This window comes from Xenopus laevis, chromosome 2L (genome assembly GCF_017654675.1).
Source record: "Xenopus laevis strain J_2021 chromosome 2L, Xenopus_laevis_v10.1, whole genome shotgun sequence".
Lineage (NCBI taxonomy): Eukaryota > Metazoa > Chordata > Amphibia > Anura > Pipidae > Xenopus > Xenopus laevis.
The window spans coordinates 107,698,895-107,721,534 of record NC_054373.1 but is presented as its reverse complement, the minus strand read 5'-3'; the positions used below and the strand labels follow the sequence as shown (position 1 = coordinate 107,721,534).

At 38.2% G+C, this 22,640-nt stretch overlaps 1 protein-coding gene across 5 annotated transcripts in view; it reads left to right on the top strand.

The window, feature by feature from the left end:
• The window catches only part of ksr1.L (kinase suppressor of ras 1 L homeolog), a 94,002-nt gene that overhangs the window by 18,864 nt on the left and 52,498 nt on the right, over positions 1–22,640 (top strand). For all 5 annotated transcript variants that reach the window (XR_001934458.2, XM_018247005.2, XM_018247006.2 and 2 more), the window contains exon 2: positions 19,101–19,241. Coding sequence is in view for 4 of the 5 variants with exons in the window: in XM_018247005.2 (XP_018102494.1) it covers positions 19,101–19,241 (141 nt within the window). In the remaining variant the exon portion in view is untranslated. The remainder of the gene's footprint in view (positions 1–19,100; positions 19,242–22,640) is intronic.

Sequence of the window (22,640 nt, the reverse complement as noted above, 5' to 3'; positions counted from 1 at the left end):
ACAGGTTATTTCCATGCTAGAAGAACTATTCTGCATTCTTCATATCATTAAACATCATTACTGTTAAGTATAGCTAGGGGGTGTGCTACTCATGTATAAATCTTTATTGTTTATAGTTTGGCAAAATTCAGCATATCTATCTTCACATTCTGCATAAACCCCTTTAATGACTTCTCCATTCTACATTATGTTATTACTGAGACATAGGGATCAGTCATTGTGGTGGCGCAAATATTCCAGAAAGAACATAAAGAGAGGGGAGCAAAAATAAATCAAAAAGAGAAAGAGGAACTTCAACAGGATCAGAGTGATGCGTCTGTCGTGCAGCCCAATTGCTAGAATATTCTATTTGCCCGATTTTAAAGCAGGATATCGGGTATTGGTACATGTAACGTAACTTTCCAAGTATGGCATCTGAGGATAATTAGAACATTGGGGGTGTGTGTGTGAAATGCATGGTAGGAGGGAGGAGCGCCAGGAGCACCTGTATGTATATTGTCTCTGAACCCATCTCTTCACTAGGTGGTTTGTTTTTTAGGAACTTTATGGTGTTGAGGAGACTAAGACCTTGTACTCCGGGGTTTCTGTATATAACAGCCAGTGGCACCACTTTTGTCTGCATCGTTTCTCCTTCTCCAGTGTCTTTTAGTCTTTCAAATATATACAGTTCTTGTACTTTCTGCGCCCATTCTTTAATTGTGGGAATTCTCTCTGATCTCCAATATTTGGGTATTAACGCTTTCACTACATTGATCATCGTTGAGCTCAATCAATTAACTCTTTAACCATTGATAAATACACTTCTAAAAAAATTAGGAATGAACAGAAAGTGGGTGAGTTTTTCCGTGGTAAACACTAAACTAACATTTTGATAAATCTGCCCCTAAATGTTCAAATTATTTTCTGTTGGCTACAGATAAGAACTTTGACCAGGGCATTGCAGGGAATTTATCTTTTTATTTTTGAGCAACTCTGGTGTTGCGTTCGTCTTGTCTTTTTAAATTCACCTTTGGATATGTTGACTGTTCTCACCAGACTTCTCCATACCTTTAGACTACTAAAAATAATTTATTTAAATAAACACACAGGACTGTTTTGCCTACAATATGGATTAATTATATCTTGGTTGGGATCAAATACAAGGCATTGTTTTATTGTAATTCGAAGCTTTCTGGATGACAGGTTTCCGGATAACGGCTCCCATACCTGTACTGCTTGATCTGTTCATAGACTAGTTTAGATTAAAATGACCTTTTGCAATTTGTAAAATAACTGAACATTTTGAACAAATGCATATTGGAAAGTTGCTTAGAATTACATTTTCTTTCACATGAGTTTAGTCTTCAGCAAGTGAAATGCATGCTCAATTGGGTTCAGATCATGCGACTGACTTGGCCATTCAAGAATATTCCACTTCTTTGCTTTCATAAAATCCTGGGTTGCCGTAGCTGTATGTTTTGGGTCATTATGAATTGCCTCCCAATCAATTTGAGTGCATTTAGCTGGATTTGAGCAGACCGTATATCTCGGAACACCTCAATTAATTTGGCCGCTTCTGTCCTGTGTCACATCATAGATACACTAGTGTCCCAGTGCCACTGGCAGCCATGCATGCCCAAGCCATCACACTGCCTCTGCCATGTTTTGCAGATGATGAGGTATGCTTTGGATCATGAGCTGTTCCACACCTTCTCAATACTTTTTTCTTGCCATCATTCTGGTAGAGGTTAATCTTGGGTTTCATCTGTCCAAAGAATGTTTTTCCATTTAGCAAAGTCCAATCTAGCCTTTATTGATGCTTATGAGTGGCTTGCACCTTGCAGTGCACCTTCTGTACTTACTTTCATGCAGTCTTCTCTTTATGGTCAACTTGGACATCGGTACACCTACCTCCTGGAGAGTGTTGTTCACTTGTTTGGCTGTTGTGAAGGGGTTTCTCTTCACCATGGAAATGATTCTGTGATCATCCACCACTGTTGTCTTCCAGGGATGTCCAGGTCTATTTGTGTTGCTGAGTTCATCAGTGCTTTTTCTTTCTCAGGATGTACCAAACTGTAGATTTTGCCACTCCTAATATTGTAGCAATTTTATCTACTTAATTGATAATGACATAACACAGGAATTGCCCACACCTGCCCATGAAATAGCCTTTGAGTCAATTGTCCAATTACTTTTGAGCTCCTGAAATGAAGTGATTGTGTTAAAAAATGCTTTAGTTCCTCACATTTTTATGCAATCTTTTTGTTCAACCCACTGAAATAAAGCTGAAAGTCTGCAGTTCAACTGCATCTGAGTTGTTTCTTTTAAAATTCATTGTGGTAATGTAAAGAACCAAAATTAGAAAAAAGTTGTCTCTGTCAAAGATTTATGGGCCTAACTGTAAATGTGTGATGTCTGACATTTGGCTATTTACCTGATAAGGGAATGCAGGAATTGTAGTTTACTACCAATTGGAGGGTTAGAAATTGTTCCAACCTCATTTAATCCTGTCTTAACTGGGAAAATAAAAAAGTTTTTATTAACCTCCTGCTCCCTTTTTTGTATTAAAGCCATTAAGCTATAGAAACTTCAGGCACATGCCATTATACATGTTCAACTAAGCTGTTTTCCTGGATGCTTTGATCAGGAAGCTATGGCAAGTAGACTTATCTTTTGAGTTGCTAATATGTAAGAAAGTTGAACATGGTAACACCCAAACAAAACAAGATGCAATGTGATCTGCCTGCATACCAGAGCTTTCAATCTTTTGCCTGTGGCTCTGAAACCGGGATTTGACAGCTGGGCGGTAACACTGTGTTAGTTTACTGGTTCACTGTCATTTTATGAGACCTGCAACACATTTCCTTTTTATTGGCCGTATCAGAGCTTTTCAATTCAGAAAGCAAATTTTTATTATTGTGCTTTATTGTATATAGTGCCAAGATATTCTGCTGTGCTTTACAGTATTTGTACAAAATTTATATTAGTCCCATTCTCTCCCCTAAACCTTCCACTACTGAAACTTTGTAAGTTTTGTCAATAAGATCGACCTTTCCTCCTTCATGAAAGATTCACCTGAATACCAAACTGAATGTGAACCCTAATTTACATACGTAAATTAGTGCCAGGACAGATGAAATACAACTGTGCACATGGCGCATGGTTAAAAAAAATTTACTTCCTAGTTAGTGTGACTAAAAGTAACGTGGTTTTAAGGATTCTTATTCGGTTCAGCCAGGCACTTGGATTCAGCCGAAATCATGCTGAAAAAGGTCAAACCCTGCATCCCTAATTTCTATAGCATTTCTATGACTGGTTACACCCAAAGTGACATTAAAATCACCTCCTTGGCTAGCAGGCTATGCCCTAAACTGGTGTTTTCTTATGGAACTCAGAAAATTATATAGCCCTGCAATAGCAAAGTTAGCCCCTTCCGAGAAACTATTGAAAACAATAAAGATAATTATGCTTCCATTTTTAATATATCCATTAGTCGCAAATAGGGGGGGGGGAATAGGTGGCTTACCTCCCCAAGTAGTTTTTCCAGTATTAACCTATTTTGTCTCTCATCTGTATTAGTCAAGTACTAGATTAATGTAGAGGCAAAATGTATCCTCTAATATTGAGATACATTGGCAGTGTACATTTTTATTCAGCCCATAGTAGCTTTTCCATATCTGTTGCTCTGAGAAGTGTTTTTGTTCTCTGCCTGACAAATGAATGTGTAGATGGCATAACTGCAAGCCATATGACTGAAAGTGACAGTGCTCTCTTGCCCATGGATAATTGCCTAGTCAGGCCGTTTCATTTTACTGATGAACCATGAACTTTTCATTATGTTAAATATACAAAAACAGTGGGGCTCTATGTTTGGAAACCTTTAAACATCTGGAGATCTGTATATAACCTTCAAATGATTATATACATTGTTTCATAGGAAAATACTGTATATTCTGCTCTTAAATTATTTCTTTCTGTGGTCTAGTTGACTTTTGATGTTGACACCTGCATTGTATGTGGGATAGGGCATCAGCCTGTCAAAAAAAAAAAAATGCAGGAGCAAAGTATTTGTGCTGTACCCTTATGTTTTTCAGCTGGGTGTGGAATAGGGGTTACCACATTTTCTGGAAAAAAATACTGGCCTTCATACATACACACACACACACACACACACACACACACACACACACACACACACACACACACACACACACACACACACACACACACACACACACACACACACACACACACACACACACACACACACACACACACACACACACACACACACACACACACACACACACACACACACACACACACACACACACACACACACACACACACACACACAGTATAGAAGGCTTTGGCACACACTTCAGGAGTTAGAGACCTGGGTGCAATCCAGAAATAGCATATCCACGACAAAAAAGCTGAAGCACACCAGGATTTTCTTCAAGAAATATAAAAGTATTTATTCCAAAAAAAAAAAAGGGGGGCGTCACTGGGAGGTGGGAGTGAGCTGGGTGAGTCTTTAAATTGTCTTCACTTTGGTGTAATTTCTATCTTGATAAAGGCTCCACTCGAGGGCCGAAACGTTGATGGAATAAATACTTTTATATTTCTTGAAGAAAATCCTGGTGTGCTTCAGCTTTTTTGTCGTAAATATATATATATATATATATATATATATATATATATATATATATATATATATATATATATATATATATATATATATATATATATATATATACTGGCCTTCATACATACACACATATATATATATATATATATATATATATATATATATATATATATACTGGCCTTCATACATACACACATATATATATATATATATATATATATATATATATATATATATATATATATATAATTCCACATATAACGGCACTCACCATATAAAGTATCACGGCTGGGTGCTAACCGTAATTCACATAAGCCCAAATTTGAAAGCACTCACAGCAGATTTCATCAGTGTATAAAAAGGTTTATTCACCGCTCACATCTACGCGTTTCAACCCTCAATGGGTCGTCATCAGGATCCTGATGACGACCCATTGAGGGTTGAAACGCGTAGATGTGAGTGGTGAATAAACCTTTTTATACACTGATGAAATCTGCTGTGAGTGCTTTCAAATTTGGGCTTTTATATATATATATATATATATATATATATATATATATATATATATATATATATATATATAACATAACACCATTACTTTTACCAGCCAGGACGGTAACCCAGGTGGCAACCCTAGTGTGGAAGCAAATAATATGTCAGGGAAATGGGGCCTCATTGGCCTACTGTTTTACTATCTACCATAGAATATGATGATATGAAGAAACATTCCTACATCTCTTTTGCCTACATGGCATTACAGGTATGTGTATAAGTGGGACATGAATAATATCTGTTTAGAATATTGTATTACATTGGTTGAATGTGTGTGAAAAATGACTCCACTGCTAGACATTTCCAAGCAGATAGAGAAAATAAATAGTCCTCTCAAGGGAAGCTTGGCCTTTGGCCAAATATCCAGACTCTTAACTGTCACTATGGCAACCTGAGTTGTTGATGCAGTGTGATTTAGCCATCTTGGCGGATGGCATAGTTTGTCATTACTGTGTTGTATCTTCAGCTTTCTCGTTTCAAGTCCCCCTAAAATGCAGCTTTTAAATATTCACCGGATTCCGATGATTTACAGGTGCCTGCCACTAATCACTTTTAACCTTTAATAGCTTACGATTCCTAGCAAATCTGGTAACTGCAAATGCTTATAAAGTGGGTTATTGCTTTTAGTAATTATTATATTTGAAATTTCCGTCTTTAGAAGCTGAATGGTATCTGAACGACAGATTCCATTATAGCAATTACTACATTTTGTTAGTTCTTTTTAATGTGTCCTAGTGGGTTGTTTGCAGAATGTTTTTGCTGATCGCTGTTCTGTTGTTTAAGTTATTAAATTGTATTCATGTAACTTTGCATTCAGACTTGAGTGGGGATATTAATATTATACTAGGGCTCACATGTAATTAGGAAATGGAAGGTGGTGTGATCCGTCACTTTTCTCATACTTGCCTGTTGTTCAGCCTGGGGACCAATCAATTACAGGTGTGGGATCCGTTATGCAGAAACCAGTTTCCCAGAAAGCTCCAAATTATGGAAAGGCCGTCTCCCAAACACTCTGTTGAATCCAAATAATAACATTTTTTAAAAATGATTTTTCCTTTTTTCTCTGTGATAATATAACAGAACCTTGAACTTGATCCAAACTAAAATATAATTAATCCTTATTGGACGCACAACCAGCCTATGGGGTTTATTTAATATTTAGATGCTTTTCTAGTTGACTTAAGGTATGAAGATCCAAATTAAAGGGATTGTTCATCTTTGAGTTAACATTTAGTATGATGTCGGGAGCGATATTCTGAGACAATTTGCAATTGGTTTTAATTTTTTATTATTTGTGTTTTTTGAGTTATTTTTATTCAGCAGCTCTCCAGTTTGCAGTGTCAGCAGCCTGGTTGCTAGGGTCCAAATTACCCTAGCAACCATGCATTGATTTGCGTGAAAATATGGAATATTAATAGAGGGTTGGAACTGAAAGATGAGTAATAAAAAGTAGTTTTGAAAGCTAGAAAGTGTCGGGAGAAGAAGGCAAATAATTCATTAACTATAAAAAATAAATAATGAAGCAAAACCTCAGGTCCAAAGCATTCAGGATAACAAGTCTCATATTTGTATATGAGTGCATTTTGACCATCCATGCGTGTACACAGTGTCGGACTGGGTTGTCCCACCAGGGCTGCCACCACAGGGCCCCACACCCCAGTTTGGAATGCCTCAAACCAACATCAGCCCCCCCACCCCGCATGCGTATGAGCTTTACCTTTTGCTTTGTACTTGCGACTGGGGGCAGGGAAGGTGGGACGCATTATGTTCCTGCCAGCCTGCGGGTAGCAATAAGCGTACCTGGGCCAACCGTTTTTTATCACTATATACTTTTATCCTGCTGGCACAGATTAACCCTGCATGGGCAAATCTCAAACATTCAAACCATTCAGGCCTCTGTGAATTGAAAGTAGTGCTACAAATGCTAAGTTCTGCACAAAATGTTTCATGTGCAATGTATTTGAGCTGTATCTGAGCCAAATTGTACTCATCTTGGGCTGAAAAATCCTGTTTCACAGGCAGTGGTTAAGAGCTACAACCCATTCACACATATAGAACCATTCCTTCTGGCCTTCTATATGTGTTAATATGAGACAATGGGTGGTGTGAATTTCTGTGCAAACAGTCCCTCCTCCCCAGGCCCCCTTCACGGCCCTTCTCATGCACAAACATTTTAAATGTACCAGAGAGGCTAGGGAGGGGGAACTACAATGGCTCAGACCCATGTTGCCCGGGCCCCCCCCCCATGATTGCGGGGTCTGCTGTGTAGATAGTTACGCCACTGACTGTAGTTTAATAGGTTCCAGTCACTGTCACACCTTTTCCCCTAAAAAGCCTACCCAATGACCAGTTAATTAGCCATTTGGTATATATATATATATATATATATATATATATATATATATATATATATATATATATATATATGTAAAGAAACATCCGATATAACAGTGTGTTACACGATATCTTTAATATTTTGCGTTTGGGTTCGACCCTTGGTTCTGAGGACTTGTTTTTCTTGTTTTGACAGCCAGATATACTCCCTGTTAATAGTATATTTATTTCGAGAAACAGCAGGCTAGTTGGTAGAAATAAATAAGGTGATAAATCCAATTAAAGGCAGGTTAAGTTTTGGTAAATGGGGATGGGTTAAAGTGACACTGACACAGTCAGCAAAGCATCCTTCAGTCCCATGATACTTACCTGAGTGAAAGAAGGCAATTTTCCATGATTAAGCTAAATTGACTCAATTAATATATTTTACTTACAATGTTTGCTATTGTAAGGCAGTGGCGTGTCAGTATCTATTTAAGCCACACTTTCTCCTATTTACTTCAAAGCAAAATATGTATTCATTATTGTCTCAATATTTATTTGAGTTGTATCCTTAAAAGCATCGCCCAGTGCTTTTCATACCTGTGTCCCTGATCATGGGAAGGGATGCCACTTGATACAGTAGGTAGGACACTGGTTGAATAAATCTTATTTTATGCTGTGCAAATGCAGTTATTTAGATCAAGGGTCTCCAACTGCGGGGCTGCAGACTTACCTGAACTGGGCCACCGAGTCAAAATTTGACGTGCGCAGTTGACGCCCCCCCCCCCCCCCCCGCTGTCCTTGAAAAAAGAGGACTTTACACCGGTCCCTGGGGCAAAAAAGGTTGGGGGCCGCACACATTATACAAACTTTTATTTCTTTCAGTTTATCCTTTACTGGTTACTGTTAATTGTATGTATCTAGTAAATGATGTAACTGTTGCATCAAATGTTTGCTTGCATGTGGCCTTCATAAAAATATACAGCATAAATGACTTGTATCACTTTATTTACATTAGTGAAAACCACCTCAGGCAGTACTGGTGATTAAACATAAAAAGTGCTGTGTACAACATTACTTATTGTCTAGATTCTCTAGCCAAACACATACACACGCACACATATGTACACGTGCTGTGTGAGGCAACATTTTAAGTTTATTTTTTAATATAATTCCCAGCAACCCTCGGCTACCCAATGATTTTGCAGTTTATAACAATTGGAGGACTGCAGTCTATACAATAACCTTTTTTATACTGTATGCAATAACTTAAGGGGCAATCCACCTTCAAAAATCATCTCTATTTCACGCTGAACACCAGAAACATTTTTTTTTTTTTTATAAAATATCAATTTGAACAGCAAAATGTCTTTTTCTCCTTCTTTAGTTTCCCAGGAGCTGTTCATTAAGCCAGATCATTGACTTTCACCATTGGATACCTTATTTGATACATTGGTCAGCAGCTTTTATGCACTACAGAGTATGCTCCCTGAGTCAGTATCAGAGCAACCGGTATAGCTGATACATTTGTTTATTGGCTAAATAATATATGTAGAAAATGCGTAGAAAAAAACGTTTTATCAAATGGTAAATAAAAATGTTACCACTGTGGCTAACTTTGTACAACTCTTTGAAAACGGATACATTAACTGCTCCGTTCTAAAAATGCTAATCATTTTTTTGATGCTGTTTACAAATCTATCAAATGATGTAATTTTCTGTTTTTAAAGACCTAGGCCTGCCGTGAAGAAAAGAGGCAGAAAAATAAAATGAATTAATTTTATTTATTTTTTTCATTTCAGTATATAGCAGCTTTAATAACTCAATATTTGATGTATACTATTTGAGAATTAAGCATTCAAGCATTTTTGGGGGAGTTAACTTTCACATAACATTCAGTTCTCAGGAATTCTATTTTTTGGTGGAGGGACTTGCAAGCTATATACATTATGAGCATAGCTGCACCACTACTGATATCATCTGTAAGTAAAAATGAGAGACCTTTATTTCCAAGGAAGAGAGCAACAATGCCAGTTGCCAATCATCTTAATGTCATTCTGCCAAATAATCTGGCATGTGACTTTTTCCATATTTAATATTCTTTATTTACAACTATAATCTGTACTGCCCTAAATGTTGGGTATGGTCAAATGGCATTCTTGTTGCCTAGCCTCGTTACAGCAGATACATCTTATAGATCGTGTGTGAAAATTTCTAGTCACAATTGCACCAAGATTAAAGGCCAGTTAATGAGCAGCTAGCTCAAAGAGAGTAGCATTTTATTTGAAGATTCTTGAAACATAAACTAAAGAAAATGTATTACCCTATGGCATATTGCTTAAACCAAGAGAACATTTTCCTTTCTTGCCTGCCAGAAACAATTCTAGGGCCCATGTCGGACAAAGCATTGGCTGTTCTACCTGCCTACTTTTGTATTTTACAGGCTGATCTCTGCTTCATGTACCCTCATTCAGGTGGAACTGTGCTTGTCAAAGCAGCTATATGGAGTTGCAGAAGAGCGTGGATCCACTTAAAGGAACAGTAACATCAAAAAATTTGTGTTTTAAAGTAATACAAATATAATGCATTGTTGCCCTGCACTGGTAAAACTACTGTTTGCTTCAGAAACTCTACTATTGTTTATATAAATAAAACTGTGTTGTGTAGCAATGGCTCAGAAAAGGCTCAGATTACACAACATATAAACTCTGTATAATATAATGGTGTTATCTGTTATCCACTATGTAACCTCTGCCATATAGCCTTTTTCAATTTCCACCATAGCTACACAACAGCTTGTTTATATGAACTATAGTAGTGTTTCTGAAGTAAGCAGATCAGTTTTACCAGTGCAGGGCAATCGTACATGATATTTTCATTACTTTAAAACACTTTTATTTTTTGGTATCACTGTTCCTATAACTCCGCCTGCCTACAAACTGCAAACAGTCCCGATTTTGACAGCTCAGCCTGCAGTCCGGATTGTTACTGAAGCTTCCCGACTTTCTCTTTTATCTCCTGTACTTACAGCCAGAAAAAGATACAATGTTTCTAAAACTTAATTGGCTTTTGGCAGAGAGCCCATAATATGTGGCAGGTGCACTTTAGATACATTTGTCACAATGTAAGATAAGTAAAGAAATAATTGTTACAATTTAAGATAAGCAGGTCTCTTGGGGAAACGGTGACTTGCAGCTTAAAGGGCAATTCACCTTCATTAGCAAAACTGTAATAACACATCAAAAACCACAGAAATGTGTACAGACGTATAACCTGCCAAATTTTGTAAAATTAACATAGTAATTAGGGGTGAGCACTACACGCAGCAAATCTTTTTGTCCCTCTATCTCCAAAATGTTGGGAGGTATGCTGGCGTATAAAAGCCAAACTTCTGCTTTTTATATGTATGTGAACTTAGGCTGGGGACCAGCAGGTCAGCACACCTACAGAGCAGGTTATGGCACTGAAATTTGAAAGCATGCATTTTTGTTCCAAATGTTGCTCTGTCTGTGATAACAAGCAGATCCCATGCCTGTCAGGGCTCTCACATACAAGGTGCAGAAGGCAATGGATCAGCTTTTCTCTGCTAGCATATATAGGTATGCCACTGCAAAGCACCAGACATTATATATTATTATTATATATTGTTTACTTTAAAAATGGTAAATAATATACAGAGCTCATTATATATTATGAGCTCTGTATATTATTTACCATTTTTAAAGTAAACAAATGTACCACCACTCTTCTTGGGGGCATATTTTAAAGGTAGGTCAATCTGGGTGTCATCAATATAAAGATGTGTTGATATCCAAACCGTTGAACCATTTTACCTGCAGGTATGATATGGAATGTAAAGAGTAGTGGACTTGAAATAAAAGAGAGAGCAAATTGAATAATATTAAAGCTACATGTAAGTAGTGTCGCAAATAACAATAGATTACATGATATCTAGGAGAAGTGGGTAATTAACTGTGAGAATATCTAATGAGAAGACACGCACTCCAGTAGCAGCTTTCTTCAACTCCGGATAATACAGCTTACTAGTGCAGTTTTTGGGGCATAAAGCTTTCATTGTAATTCAAAAATTGTAAAATAAATGTATTCATTTATTTCACTGGAATTAAATCTATTTTCCAGAATGATTGCAATGTATTGTCCGGAATGGCTGGCACATGAAAATTAAAGAATTGTTATACAAGGACACTATGGGGCAGATTTATCAAGGGTCGAATAGTAAATTCTAATTCTAATTTTTTTTTTTTTTTTTAAGTGCTCACAAAACATGTGTGTATATAGGTGTATATATAGTTAGATATAACTCCTGTAAGAATAATGTGTGACAGATAATACAGTACACAGTGTTTAAACTTTAGCTAAGTAACAAGGCTATAATGGGCAGTCCTGATAATGGTAGCATCTGCTTGCATTGTAGAGTGCTTAGAACAAGATGCCTATGTAATGTTTGCCATACACGTGCAAATAAAGCTGCCCATATTGGTCATTTAGACCAATTTTACAGCTTATCTGCCCGTGTATGGGGGCTTCCGACAGGTCTTCCCAATCGATATCTGGCCACGATATCGATCGGGAAGGTTTGATTTTTACCCGACCGACCCGTCGGAGCCCCTTGGCGTATCGTAATTCGATCGTTCGGCCATACGGGCGAACGTTCGAATTACCCCCGATATAGCCATGCCGTTAGTGGCATATCGGGGAAAGATCCGCTTGTTTGGCGATGTCGCAAAACGAGTGGATCTTTGAGTCTATGGCCATCTTAAGTCTTAAGAAGCTTAAAGGCAGTGTCATTTGTGTGACTGTAGCTTATCCCCAGTGTAAAGCTAATCATATTATAGTTTGTGCTAGTTCTACTGGACTATACAGAGACAGGCTTGTATGTCAGACATCACTGCTGAAGTACTCGCCATTAATGGACCGGGGAATATCAGTGGCAGATTATATGCCTGTTCATAATAGGAAAACACTTATCTTTTGGGGAAAGTACCAATTTTAGGGAGGACTCTTGCCTCCAATTTTCATGCCAGGATAAAAACAGTTTTTCTCTAGTATTTGTAAGAAAATGTAAGCACTATGTAAAATGTTTGACTTTTCAAGTTACTCAACTGATTGAACACATATTTTGTCATAGGTTAAATTTGTTTGTGAGAACTTGGTGCTGGTAAAAAAAATTCTTTAATAAATAGCAGGGGGAAAAATTCACTAAAACTGCCACTAGATACGATGACGTGGTCACGTGTGTCTGACTATGTAGAAGAGTCATTTTTATTCGTCATTTTTATTCGATTGGAACCCAAACTTGGGTCCCCATGTTGTTTATAGCAGCATTTTAATTTGGAATAATCAAGAGTAATTGAAAGGAGACAGGTAAAAATGTCTCGTCTTTATTGTGGGTTCCAATGTGAAATTCCAGATTTCATTGGGACCTCTTACAGAAAAAGTAAGAATCCCTGATATAGGATGGAAAAGATTGCTGCTAGGTTCCAGTGAAGGTTTGTAGCATTCATCTAGTACAGCAGTTATGGATTAGTCTTAGAGCCATATTTGTTGCATATCAGCGTGACATAGTTGTATAGTACTACTTAAAGTGCAACCACAGAAAACAATCAAAATTTTGTTTGCTTTTCCTATGTGGGAGCAGCCAATGACGTGAGTTCCAACTTGGAAATTTACTTGTAAACTCTGTAGTTTTTATTGCCCCAAAAACATAAACTAGTTTATTCATACATGGGATAGGTTGAAAGTGAAGCTGTTTGTGTGCAGCCTGTTGCACCGGAGGCATGTCTGCTTACATAGTTACATAGTTAAATCGGGTTGAAAAAAGACATTCAACATAATCTTAGAGTGGTGTTGGCAGAGCTCACCCAATTTCGTATCCCCTGATGGTCGCTGCTACAGCGAAATCTCAGTCTCTTTTCTACCGGCTTATGCAATGCATTAATTACCTTGCTTCTGAGTGCTGATCCAAAGTAGGGGAGATGTATGTAATATAACTTGGGAAGTGCAGAGACACAGTCCCGAAACGCATTAGTTTGCACCCCACTGCTGTAATCTGATTATGTGTGCTTAAATAAAGAAGCTGATTATGATATTACATACGTCTCCCCTACTTTGGATCAGTGCTCAGAAGCGAGGTAATTGATGCATTGAAAAAAGACATTAAGTTCAACCACTCCAGATAAAACCCAGCATCCATACACACACCCCTCCATACTTTCACATAAATTATAGATACCCATATCTATGTTAAACAATAGAGTTTAGTATCACAATAGCTTTTTATATTATGTCTATCCAAGAAATCATCCAAGCCATTCTTAAAAGCATTAACAGAATCCGCCATCACATCATCCGGCAGTGCATTCCACAATCTCACTGACCTCACTGTAAAGAGGTTGCTTCAAATGAATGCTTGCCCTCTCTTTGGCTGCTTTGTGCTGCACCTAACTGGATCAAGCTGCATTAGATAGCATCAGGTGACTATCCTGTGTGGCCCTAACCTAATGGAAACAAATCACCATTTGTATGTGAAATAAACATTGTTTTGCATTGTTATAATACAAGCTGTCATGGTTGTTATTGTTTAATAAAAACAAATCCCTGTCTGTATATGAAAACATTTTTGTATTGTTTTTAGAACAAGCTCTAAAGTTTTTTTTAAAGGTTTACTAAACATCTAATACAACTTTTTTTTTTTAATTTGTTCACTTTCTTAGGCCCCTTATTTTCAAGTTCTGGGTCAGCCTGTGCATAAAAGACAGGCAGGTAGGGGGTGTAATGTGGGAAATTGGCAAGTAAGGGTGCTGGTACAGGTCAGGTGTTGACTTTTTTTTATAAACTTCAGACCCTCCTGTGGATATTTAGGTGTAAGAATTTTAAACATGAGTTCTCAGCCTAGCGTTGAAGGTTGTCAAAGGATATTGAGACAATTATAGAATTTGAAAAATTATTTGTATGTCTTCTGTTTCCCCCAAAAAAGGAACATTTTTGGAGCTGCTTGAGCTACCTGAAATTTCAAACTTGGGTGACTAAGCGCACTTAGGAAGTCAGATGCCCATTTGCATAGAGAAATGCAGGTAGCAACCTTTAAGCTGGCCATAGACACAAAGATTTGATTGTATGAATCTCTGTTTTGTGTGATTTTCAGGTTGTTTGTGGAGTGTCCCGGCATTTTTCGTGTCGATCGTTTAGACTATCGGACAGGTTAGAAAATTACTGTTGCCTACCGATAATATTTCTGCATGTATTGCCGATCTGACGATATCAGTGGGAGACTGTCATCAGCTTTTGTTGGACATAACTTTCATACGATTGCTACCAGGGGCAGAACATTGTCTTATCTGTTCTTTTACAACTTTATTTGATCTCAATGGTTAGTGGCAGGTTGGGAGATGGCACTGAATGATTGTTCGTCGGATATGAAGGTAAATCTGCACTTCTATGGCTAGCTTTAATCTTAAAGTTCTAGTCAGTCCTTGAAGTGTAGGCAACCATAATGTGTTTTGAAGTAATGTGTGATTCCCAGCACCTTGTTGTGGATAACACACATTATTTTTGAAATATTTGAGGTCCTTTAAATTTGAGGCCTTTAAATTACTTGCCTTGTTCTGTTTTTATTTCTTGAAATAAAAACAGTACAAGGTAAGTAATTTAAAGATCCCACAGTGAAGAGACGGGTAATGAAAGATTAGCGGAGCTCACCCTTGCTGTAGCGTGTCGGCCGCAGCTCCCGCGATAGTCCGGCTCCAAGCCGGAAATCTGCAAACAGTCTCTGTGTATCAGCGATCAGCTCTGGCCCAATCTCTCCTCAGGAACCGCTTTACAATATATATAAGTGTTAACAGGCAGTGGGTTAGTGGTACAAACGAACGCGTTTCGTGCCCTTCCAATTGGCACTTCATCAGGAAGGTCACTTGAGTACCAGTGACATGCACAATGTTTAAATCGCTTGATTTTGGGGTTCATATGCATCCCTCCTCTTTGTTCTGCTCCTCTCCAAGTTTTTTGTTATCAGAGAACCTCTTATAACTGGCTTATTTTCAGGTCCAATGATTTTCTATTGTCATTTATTATAGTATTAAACAATACCATGTTAAGTTTACTTTACATATAAATATTTACTGCATGTTATCCTAATAACACTGCATGTGTCCGCAGGGGGCCAATACTACTTGGCTTGGCTCTGCTGATAACACAGAATCATTAGTCTTTATTGATACAGGTATGGGACCCGGGGTTTTCCGGAACAATGGATCTTTGCATATTTGGATCTTTATACCTTAAGTCTCCTAGAAAACCATGTAAACATTAATTTAACCCAATCAGCTGGTTTTGCTTCCAGTAAGGATTAATTGTATCTTAGTTTGGATCAAGTATAAGATACTGTTTTATTATTACAGAGAAAAAGGAATTTTAAAATTTTAGATTATTTGGATAAAATGGAGGCTAAGAGAGATGGCCTTTCTGTAATTCAGAGCTTTCTGTATAATGGGTTTCCGGATAACAGATCCCATACCTGTACATTCAGAATGTATAAATATATACATGGTATTTTATCTGAGTAAGTACAGAGTATCAGTAGCTAAAAAATATTTAGCATAGAGCAGGAGAAAGATAATAAAGATGAAGGAAGAGGAAAAGAGGTGGTAGGCTCACATTGTTATTAGTAAGTCATCTCTCCTATCTCTGATCTGCTTTTAAAGGTACAGTAAATGGCCACTGCGTGCAATCCATTGCTTTTAAGTCTTGGAGCAGCTGCAACTGGAAAAGCTAGCATCTGACTAGTAGATGTTTGGCTATTCTGTCTGGTATCAGGTACCATCTGAACAGCACTGACTCCAGCACTACAACATTTAAAGAGCTTTTTTCTCTATATAAACTGCACTTAAACGAGTAGCCGCATTGACAGAAGCAGTTCTTGACATCATTAGAGTCTTGGTTTTATTCCAGCAAGAGTATAGATTGTATAATTTGAGTTTCTGTAAATGTCTCAGATGGGAGAAGTGTTAATTATTCTTCAAAGTAACTAGAGGATATATACCATTTGGATATAGAATTTACACTTTTTTTTATTGACCATGTCAACTGATTTTCAGTTGGTACCCGGAGGAAATTAAGGATTACCAAAGAAGGGGCCTGCTGGCATGTGAGGAAAAGCTTATTTTCAAAGTGCAAAATTTGTTTTACCCACAATGCAGCATTTTTCTCCAGAATGTGCAGCGTATATAATGTCAGATTTTTTTGGTGATTGCATCCATGCATTCAGTTGCACCTCATTCACAAGAGCAGGCTGAGTACAGGTATAGGATCCATTTTCCAGAAAGTGCTGATTTAAGGAAAAAATGTCTGCCATAGACACTCCATTTTTATAAAATTCATATTTTTAAAAAATTTCCTTTACCTAGAAAAACCTTAAGCTGGCCATAGACGCAAAGATCCGATCGTACGAATCGTGGATTCGTACGATTTTCGGACCATGTGTGGAGAGTCCCGACATTTTTCGTCCGTCGGAGATCGGTCGTTTGGTCGATCGGACAGGTTAGAAAATTTCTGTCGCCTGCCGATAATATCTCTGCGTGTATTGCCGATCGTACGATTTTCAGAGGGAGACTGTCACTAGTGTTGTCAGACATAAGTATCGTACGATTGCTGTCAGGGGCAGAACATTGGGTGATCTGTTCTTATTTGATCGGAATGGTAAAGACTTTGATCTGAATGGTTAGTGGAGGGTCGGGAGATGGGAAAGTCCGATCGTACGTTGATTCGTACGATCGGATCTTTGCGTCTATGGCCAGCTTTAGTCCCAAGGATTCTGGACAATAGATCCCATACCTGTAGCACATTGGTGCTTGCATTAAGTTGGAAGGACGATGTGAGCAAGAATTTCTGGGAATTGTGTTAATACGAGGTTAATTTTGCATCTATTTTAGAGCTTTGCATTTGTTCATAAATGTACCATGCTGTCTGTTCTTCTTTGTCTGGGTAAGCTGTTTTTATGAAATTGTCTCTTTTGGGTTCAGCCTTGTGAAAGAAGTACATTAGAAGCACTTGTTTCCCTTTTAAATTTGTTAGAACACACTCTGTGTGGAACTTTTGTGTGACAGCATGATAGAAAGGGAAATTCTATGCAATGAAAACAATACATGTTTTCCTCTGCTGAATATTTTCCAGTCTATATATGGGCTGAAGGCAAGTGCTATAAGTGCCATTTTCATTGTCTCAGAGCTGCATCTTCCAAGCTGTGCTGAAAAATAAAATTTGGGATAATGCTCTCACACATTTTCCATGAATTTAATTGATTAACTGTATTTTTACTAGGAGCAAGGTAGCCATGACAGGTTATGTGTCCCTTAGAGCTTCTCTTACTCTCATTCTTACTCTTACTCACTAGTTACTCTCATTCTTACTCTAAAAAAACTCTCACAAACTAGTGGGTCTAAATCTCTGTGAAATATGTTTGTGCTACATAAGTAAAGGACAGTGATAAAGCGTAATCTATAATGAATGAAAAAACTGCATATCCAGTATAAATAATAATTATTGTAACAGAGAATTAGAATACAGTGTTATAATATATAGTGTTTCTGAGGCAAGCTGAAGACTGTAAAGCATTATTACCTGGTTCCCGCCAGACCTTGTCTATTACTTTTGTTAGTGCTATATGTTGCAAACCTGTATCATAGATCCACAAAAAATATAGGGCTGATTTAGCACTGCAACCACAGTTGTGATCAAGCAAAAAGCAATGAAAGACTTGAGCAAAATGACACCGTTCATTAAAGGAACATGCATCCACTCCTAAGCACTTCCACTGCCTCCATCCTGCCTCCAGTTATAAATCATGTGCAATTGTGCCTACGGACACTGGGGAACCCTTGAGCTACTGTTGCCTCGAAGGTGGCGGTAGCTTCAGGGTTCCCTTAACAGTCAGCCTCAACAGGCACAGCATACTTGTGACTAAAGATAAAATAGCAAGCTGTTGGATATGTAACTGAGTAGTCAGACCATGTTGAACTTGTCATTTACTAAGGAGCTATAATGAAAAAAACTGTGAAGCTTTTAAGCCACAACTAATTAAGTGTGAGAAGCTCCTTATCCTAAGGTTGAATGACAGCTAGAAATAATATTTGGCTATATTTAGAACATTACCCCAAAATGTAGTATTTGACAAGCTGCTAGAAAGCACCTAAGTGCCAGTGATCCATCAAAATGATGTTCTAAAAAAACAAGTGCAGTTTGGCCATTGACATATAAGCAAAAGTATTGCTGGATGACTGCCACATATCTCCCAGTTGCATTGATTCTAAATATGATTAGCAAAAGAAAAAAATGACATCAGGCATTTTAATGCTGTTGCAGCAAGACTTCTTCTAAGAAAAGTGGAAAAAACAAACCACAGACACATTGTCGCAGATGGCATTACCCTTAAAGACATACATTTGTACAAAAATATTCACCTTTAAAGGAAGCTGTCATAATTTTAGGTGGTCCAACATGAGCAAGACAGCTGACTATTCTTTTTAACATGCTTATGAATATGTTAATAAGCACTGTGAACTAATTAGTTATTGTATAACTGTTACAGGCAAAGCTGATTAACTACATAAGCAAGCAGCTACAATGCAAGCTTCATGTGCCTCGTGTTGAGAGAACAGAAATACTGAACAGCTATCCAAGAGTCAGCGACTGGTTACACACGATCAGTGTGAGAAATGAAGTTGTTCTGGTAAGTGTTTTTTTTTACCCTGCGAGAGACCTGGTGAGCGTTTGTAAAATGTATAATGGAATAATGGTAATCTTTCACCTTAAAGTAGAAGGAAAGGTACCAAAGCAGTTTATTGTTAATAGATTAGCAACAATAGTGCAAGCTATAACACTAGTTATTCTGTGGAATTCTTTACCATACCTGAGTAAACGGCTCTAGACACTCTCTCTGTTTGTTTAGGATAGCAGCTGCCATATTCACTTGGTGTGACATCACTTCCTGCCTGACTTTCCCTGCTCAGTCACAGCTCTGGGCTCAGATTACAGCAGAGAGGTGAGGAGGGAGGGGGAGAGGAGCAAACTGAGCATGCTCAAGCCCTGCCCTGGAGGTTTATGCTGAAAACAGGAAGTCTGATATAGAAGCCCATGTGTACACAATAGAAGGAAAGAAATGCTGTCTTTCTTTTGACAGAGGGCTCAGAGCAGCATTACTTTGAGCGTTTACTGGTGTATTTATATAGACCTTTCTGATAAAGCTTACTTAATTTTAACCTTTCCTTCTCCTTTAAACTGAGGCCCTCCAGCCCTGAGGCCAGCGTGATTTCACTGTAGCTGGAGCCTGGAGGGTTAGGAATTGATAGAGTATTATCGCTGATGATTGTTTTTGCATGTATGTGTATTCTGGAAAATGCTGGAAAACTATGGTTTTATACATAGTAATGTATGTCCTCTCTTAAGTTAAGACTGGAGTGTGTTTGATTTCTTCATGCAAATAATTATGCAGCATTCCTTCATACACAAAATAGTATCGCTTTTTATACTTTATATGAAGTTATTGGTGCTGTACAAGTTTAAATATGCTGACCAATATCTATGTACCATTTGTCGATTTGAAGATTTTTCTGCAGATGCATCATGTTAGTCAGTGCAAGGGAAGAGGATATAGCCCTCATATAGTGTCGGTCCATTTGGCCCTAAGGCCAAGATATCTATTGAATACCATACAGGATTGACCTGTGTATGACCACAGTCAAACTTTTAAATGCCTTCTTATGCAACCTACAGCTAGTCATTTAGCAAGACCCGGGAGATGAAGTGCAAGAGCACTAAGGGATGCGCAACCTGGCAATAGTGTGCTCTGAACCCAGCAGGGCCAGATTTCCCCCAAGGGCACATGGAGGCCAGCCCCACCGGCGCTCCCTTCTCTCCTGCAGAGTCTCGCGCATGCACATCCTTTCCATACTGGGGAATTAATCGCCTAGCGCAGATTACCCCAAGGTCGGACTGGGGGCCTGGGGCAGTTGTTTTCAGGGGCCCCCCTGAACCCTCTGCTGCTTCTTAAAGGGCACCTATCACAGCCAAAATCAAACACATATTAACAATCTGACCAGTACAAGCTAAACACGTTTAATCAAACTACATATATAGTTACTGAGGGAGGCCATATTGAGACTCTAACAGAGACTCTAATGTGCAAATTTCAGGAGCATGCTCAGATTGTAACACTGCTTTGAGTATTCTACCCAGAATGCCTTGTTTTAGTAAACTCCTCCACTAGAAGTATCCACTAGAAGTGCTGCCACCTGCTAACTTCCAGCAGGTGGCAGCACTACTGTACAGCAGCTAACACACAGGTTTGGCTGATTTGAAAATAGCTTAGAAGGGTTGATAAGCAAACAAGGAATTTGAACTGAGCATGTGCGAGATTTCAGAGCTACAGTTGGCTGGGAAGATATAGGTAGGAGGAGCCAGTGAAATCCAAGATGCCTGCCTCAGCTAGAACTGCAGTGGAGATAGGGGAGATCTTGCAGAAGGTATAGTGAGCTGATTATTTATATTATACAAACAATTCTAACTGTTTTAAAAATCGAATTTCTTGAACTTTCACATAGTGTATTTACTTAGTAAATGATTTTGGTCATGATTGGTGCCCTTTAACTTGCATGTTTAAATGGCAAAACATAGTTGACAGATTGGGGTTTGGAGGGGGGGATGGTACATGTACCATCCCCTCCTGTCCCTCTTGAATGCATTTCTGCCCAATGCAGACAGGGATGTATTAATTGGGGCAAAACGACTTACTGTTGGTGTCTTTTTAAGTATTGCTTACAGATTTTGTAAGACTCATTTTCCCCATTTCTGCTGCAGATCGTGAGAATTCATTAGCACTTTCAGACTGATTAACACCCTCTCCTCCCCCATACAAGCTTTGCTTACCACTGTTGCTAGTTGGATGCTGCACGCTGGTTGTCGATTGTTCCTTGCAATCTGTTTTCCAAAGCAGAGACTTTTGTGGTGCATTATTTAATTATTATTTTTCTTCTGTTAATGTTTTGCTTAGGGTGTGGACTGAATTTAAACATCCATATTTCTTTTACATCTTAAAATGTGAAGTTGGGATTGTATTCCATTTTTTATTTTGTTTCATAGTTTCTGGGTATCTGAATTCTAAATTGTTTCTTTACTGAAAAGACTTGTTACTAGCCTAGTCTGACTGTAGATTGGCCTTGATTTTGCTGTTTGTGATTGTACTATTTGCCATATGCTCTTTTCTATTAGAGAGGAAAACCCAGGTATGGACTGAGATTCAATATACTGTAGGCCCTGGAATTTTAAGTACCAAGAGGCCCAAACAGCCCCCACACGCCTAATAAATATTGCAGGCCTGGTAGGGTCTCACAGCAGCCCTTCTGGCATTTCCCAGAATCTAAAGATTGTCAGGCTAGGCCCTGGTAAACCAGTTATCCTCCCAATCAATGCATGATATAAATTAGAGAGGCCTTCATATAGAGTCAATACATAGACCACAAACTGTAAAATCCCATCTGGCTAGAACCACTACAAACTTCTATGTGATTCCATCCTTGACCTGGGGGACAAACAATCACATCAGCCCAGTTTGGCCCACACTTTGGATGCCCAAATCAGGCAAATAACTCTCATCTTGCAAACACTGCTAAAAAAGAGCAGATTTTATTGAAAACACATCAACAGATAACACCATTGTGTTCTACAGAGCTTATCTATCTGCTGTGTAACCTGAGCCTTTTCTCCTTTGAATGACTGGCCCCATTGCTACACAGCAGCTTATTTATTTATATAAACAATAGTAGTGTTTCTGAAGCAAACACGCCAGTTTTACCAGTGCAGGGCAACAGTATATGATATTTTCATTACTTTAAAATACTTTCATTTTTTTAACCTAATGGCTGCCTGCTTAACCTGACCATACACTGGAAGATCCATTCACAAGGTTAACTGGGTTACCAATAAGTTGGGTCTTTCTATGCAGTCCAAATCTGATGGGATTGTCCTGCCTTCCCTGGTTAATTTTTTACATAACCTAGATTAGATATTTGTCAGGGAGGCCAAAGTTTTGGTCCAAATACAGGCAAATAAACTGTGGAGTTGCTGAGTCTGC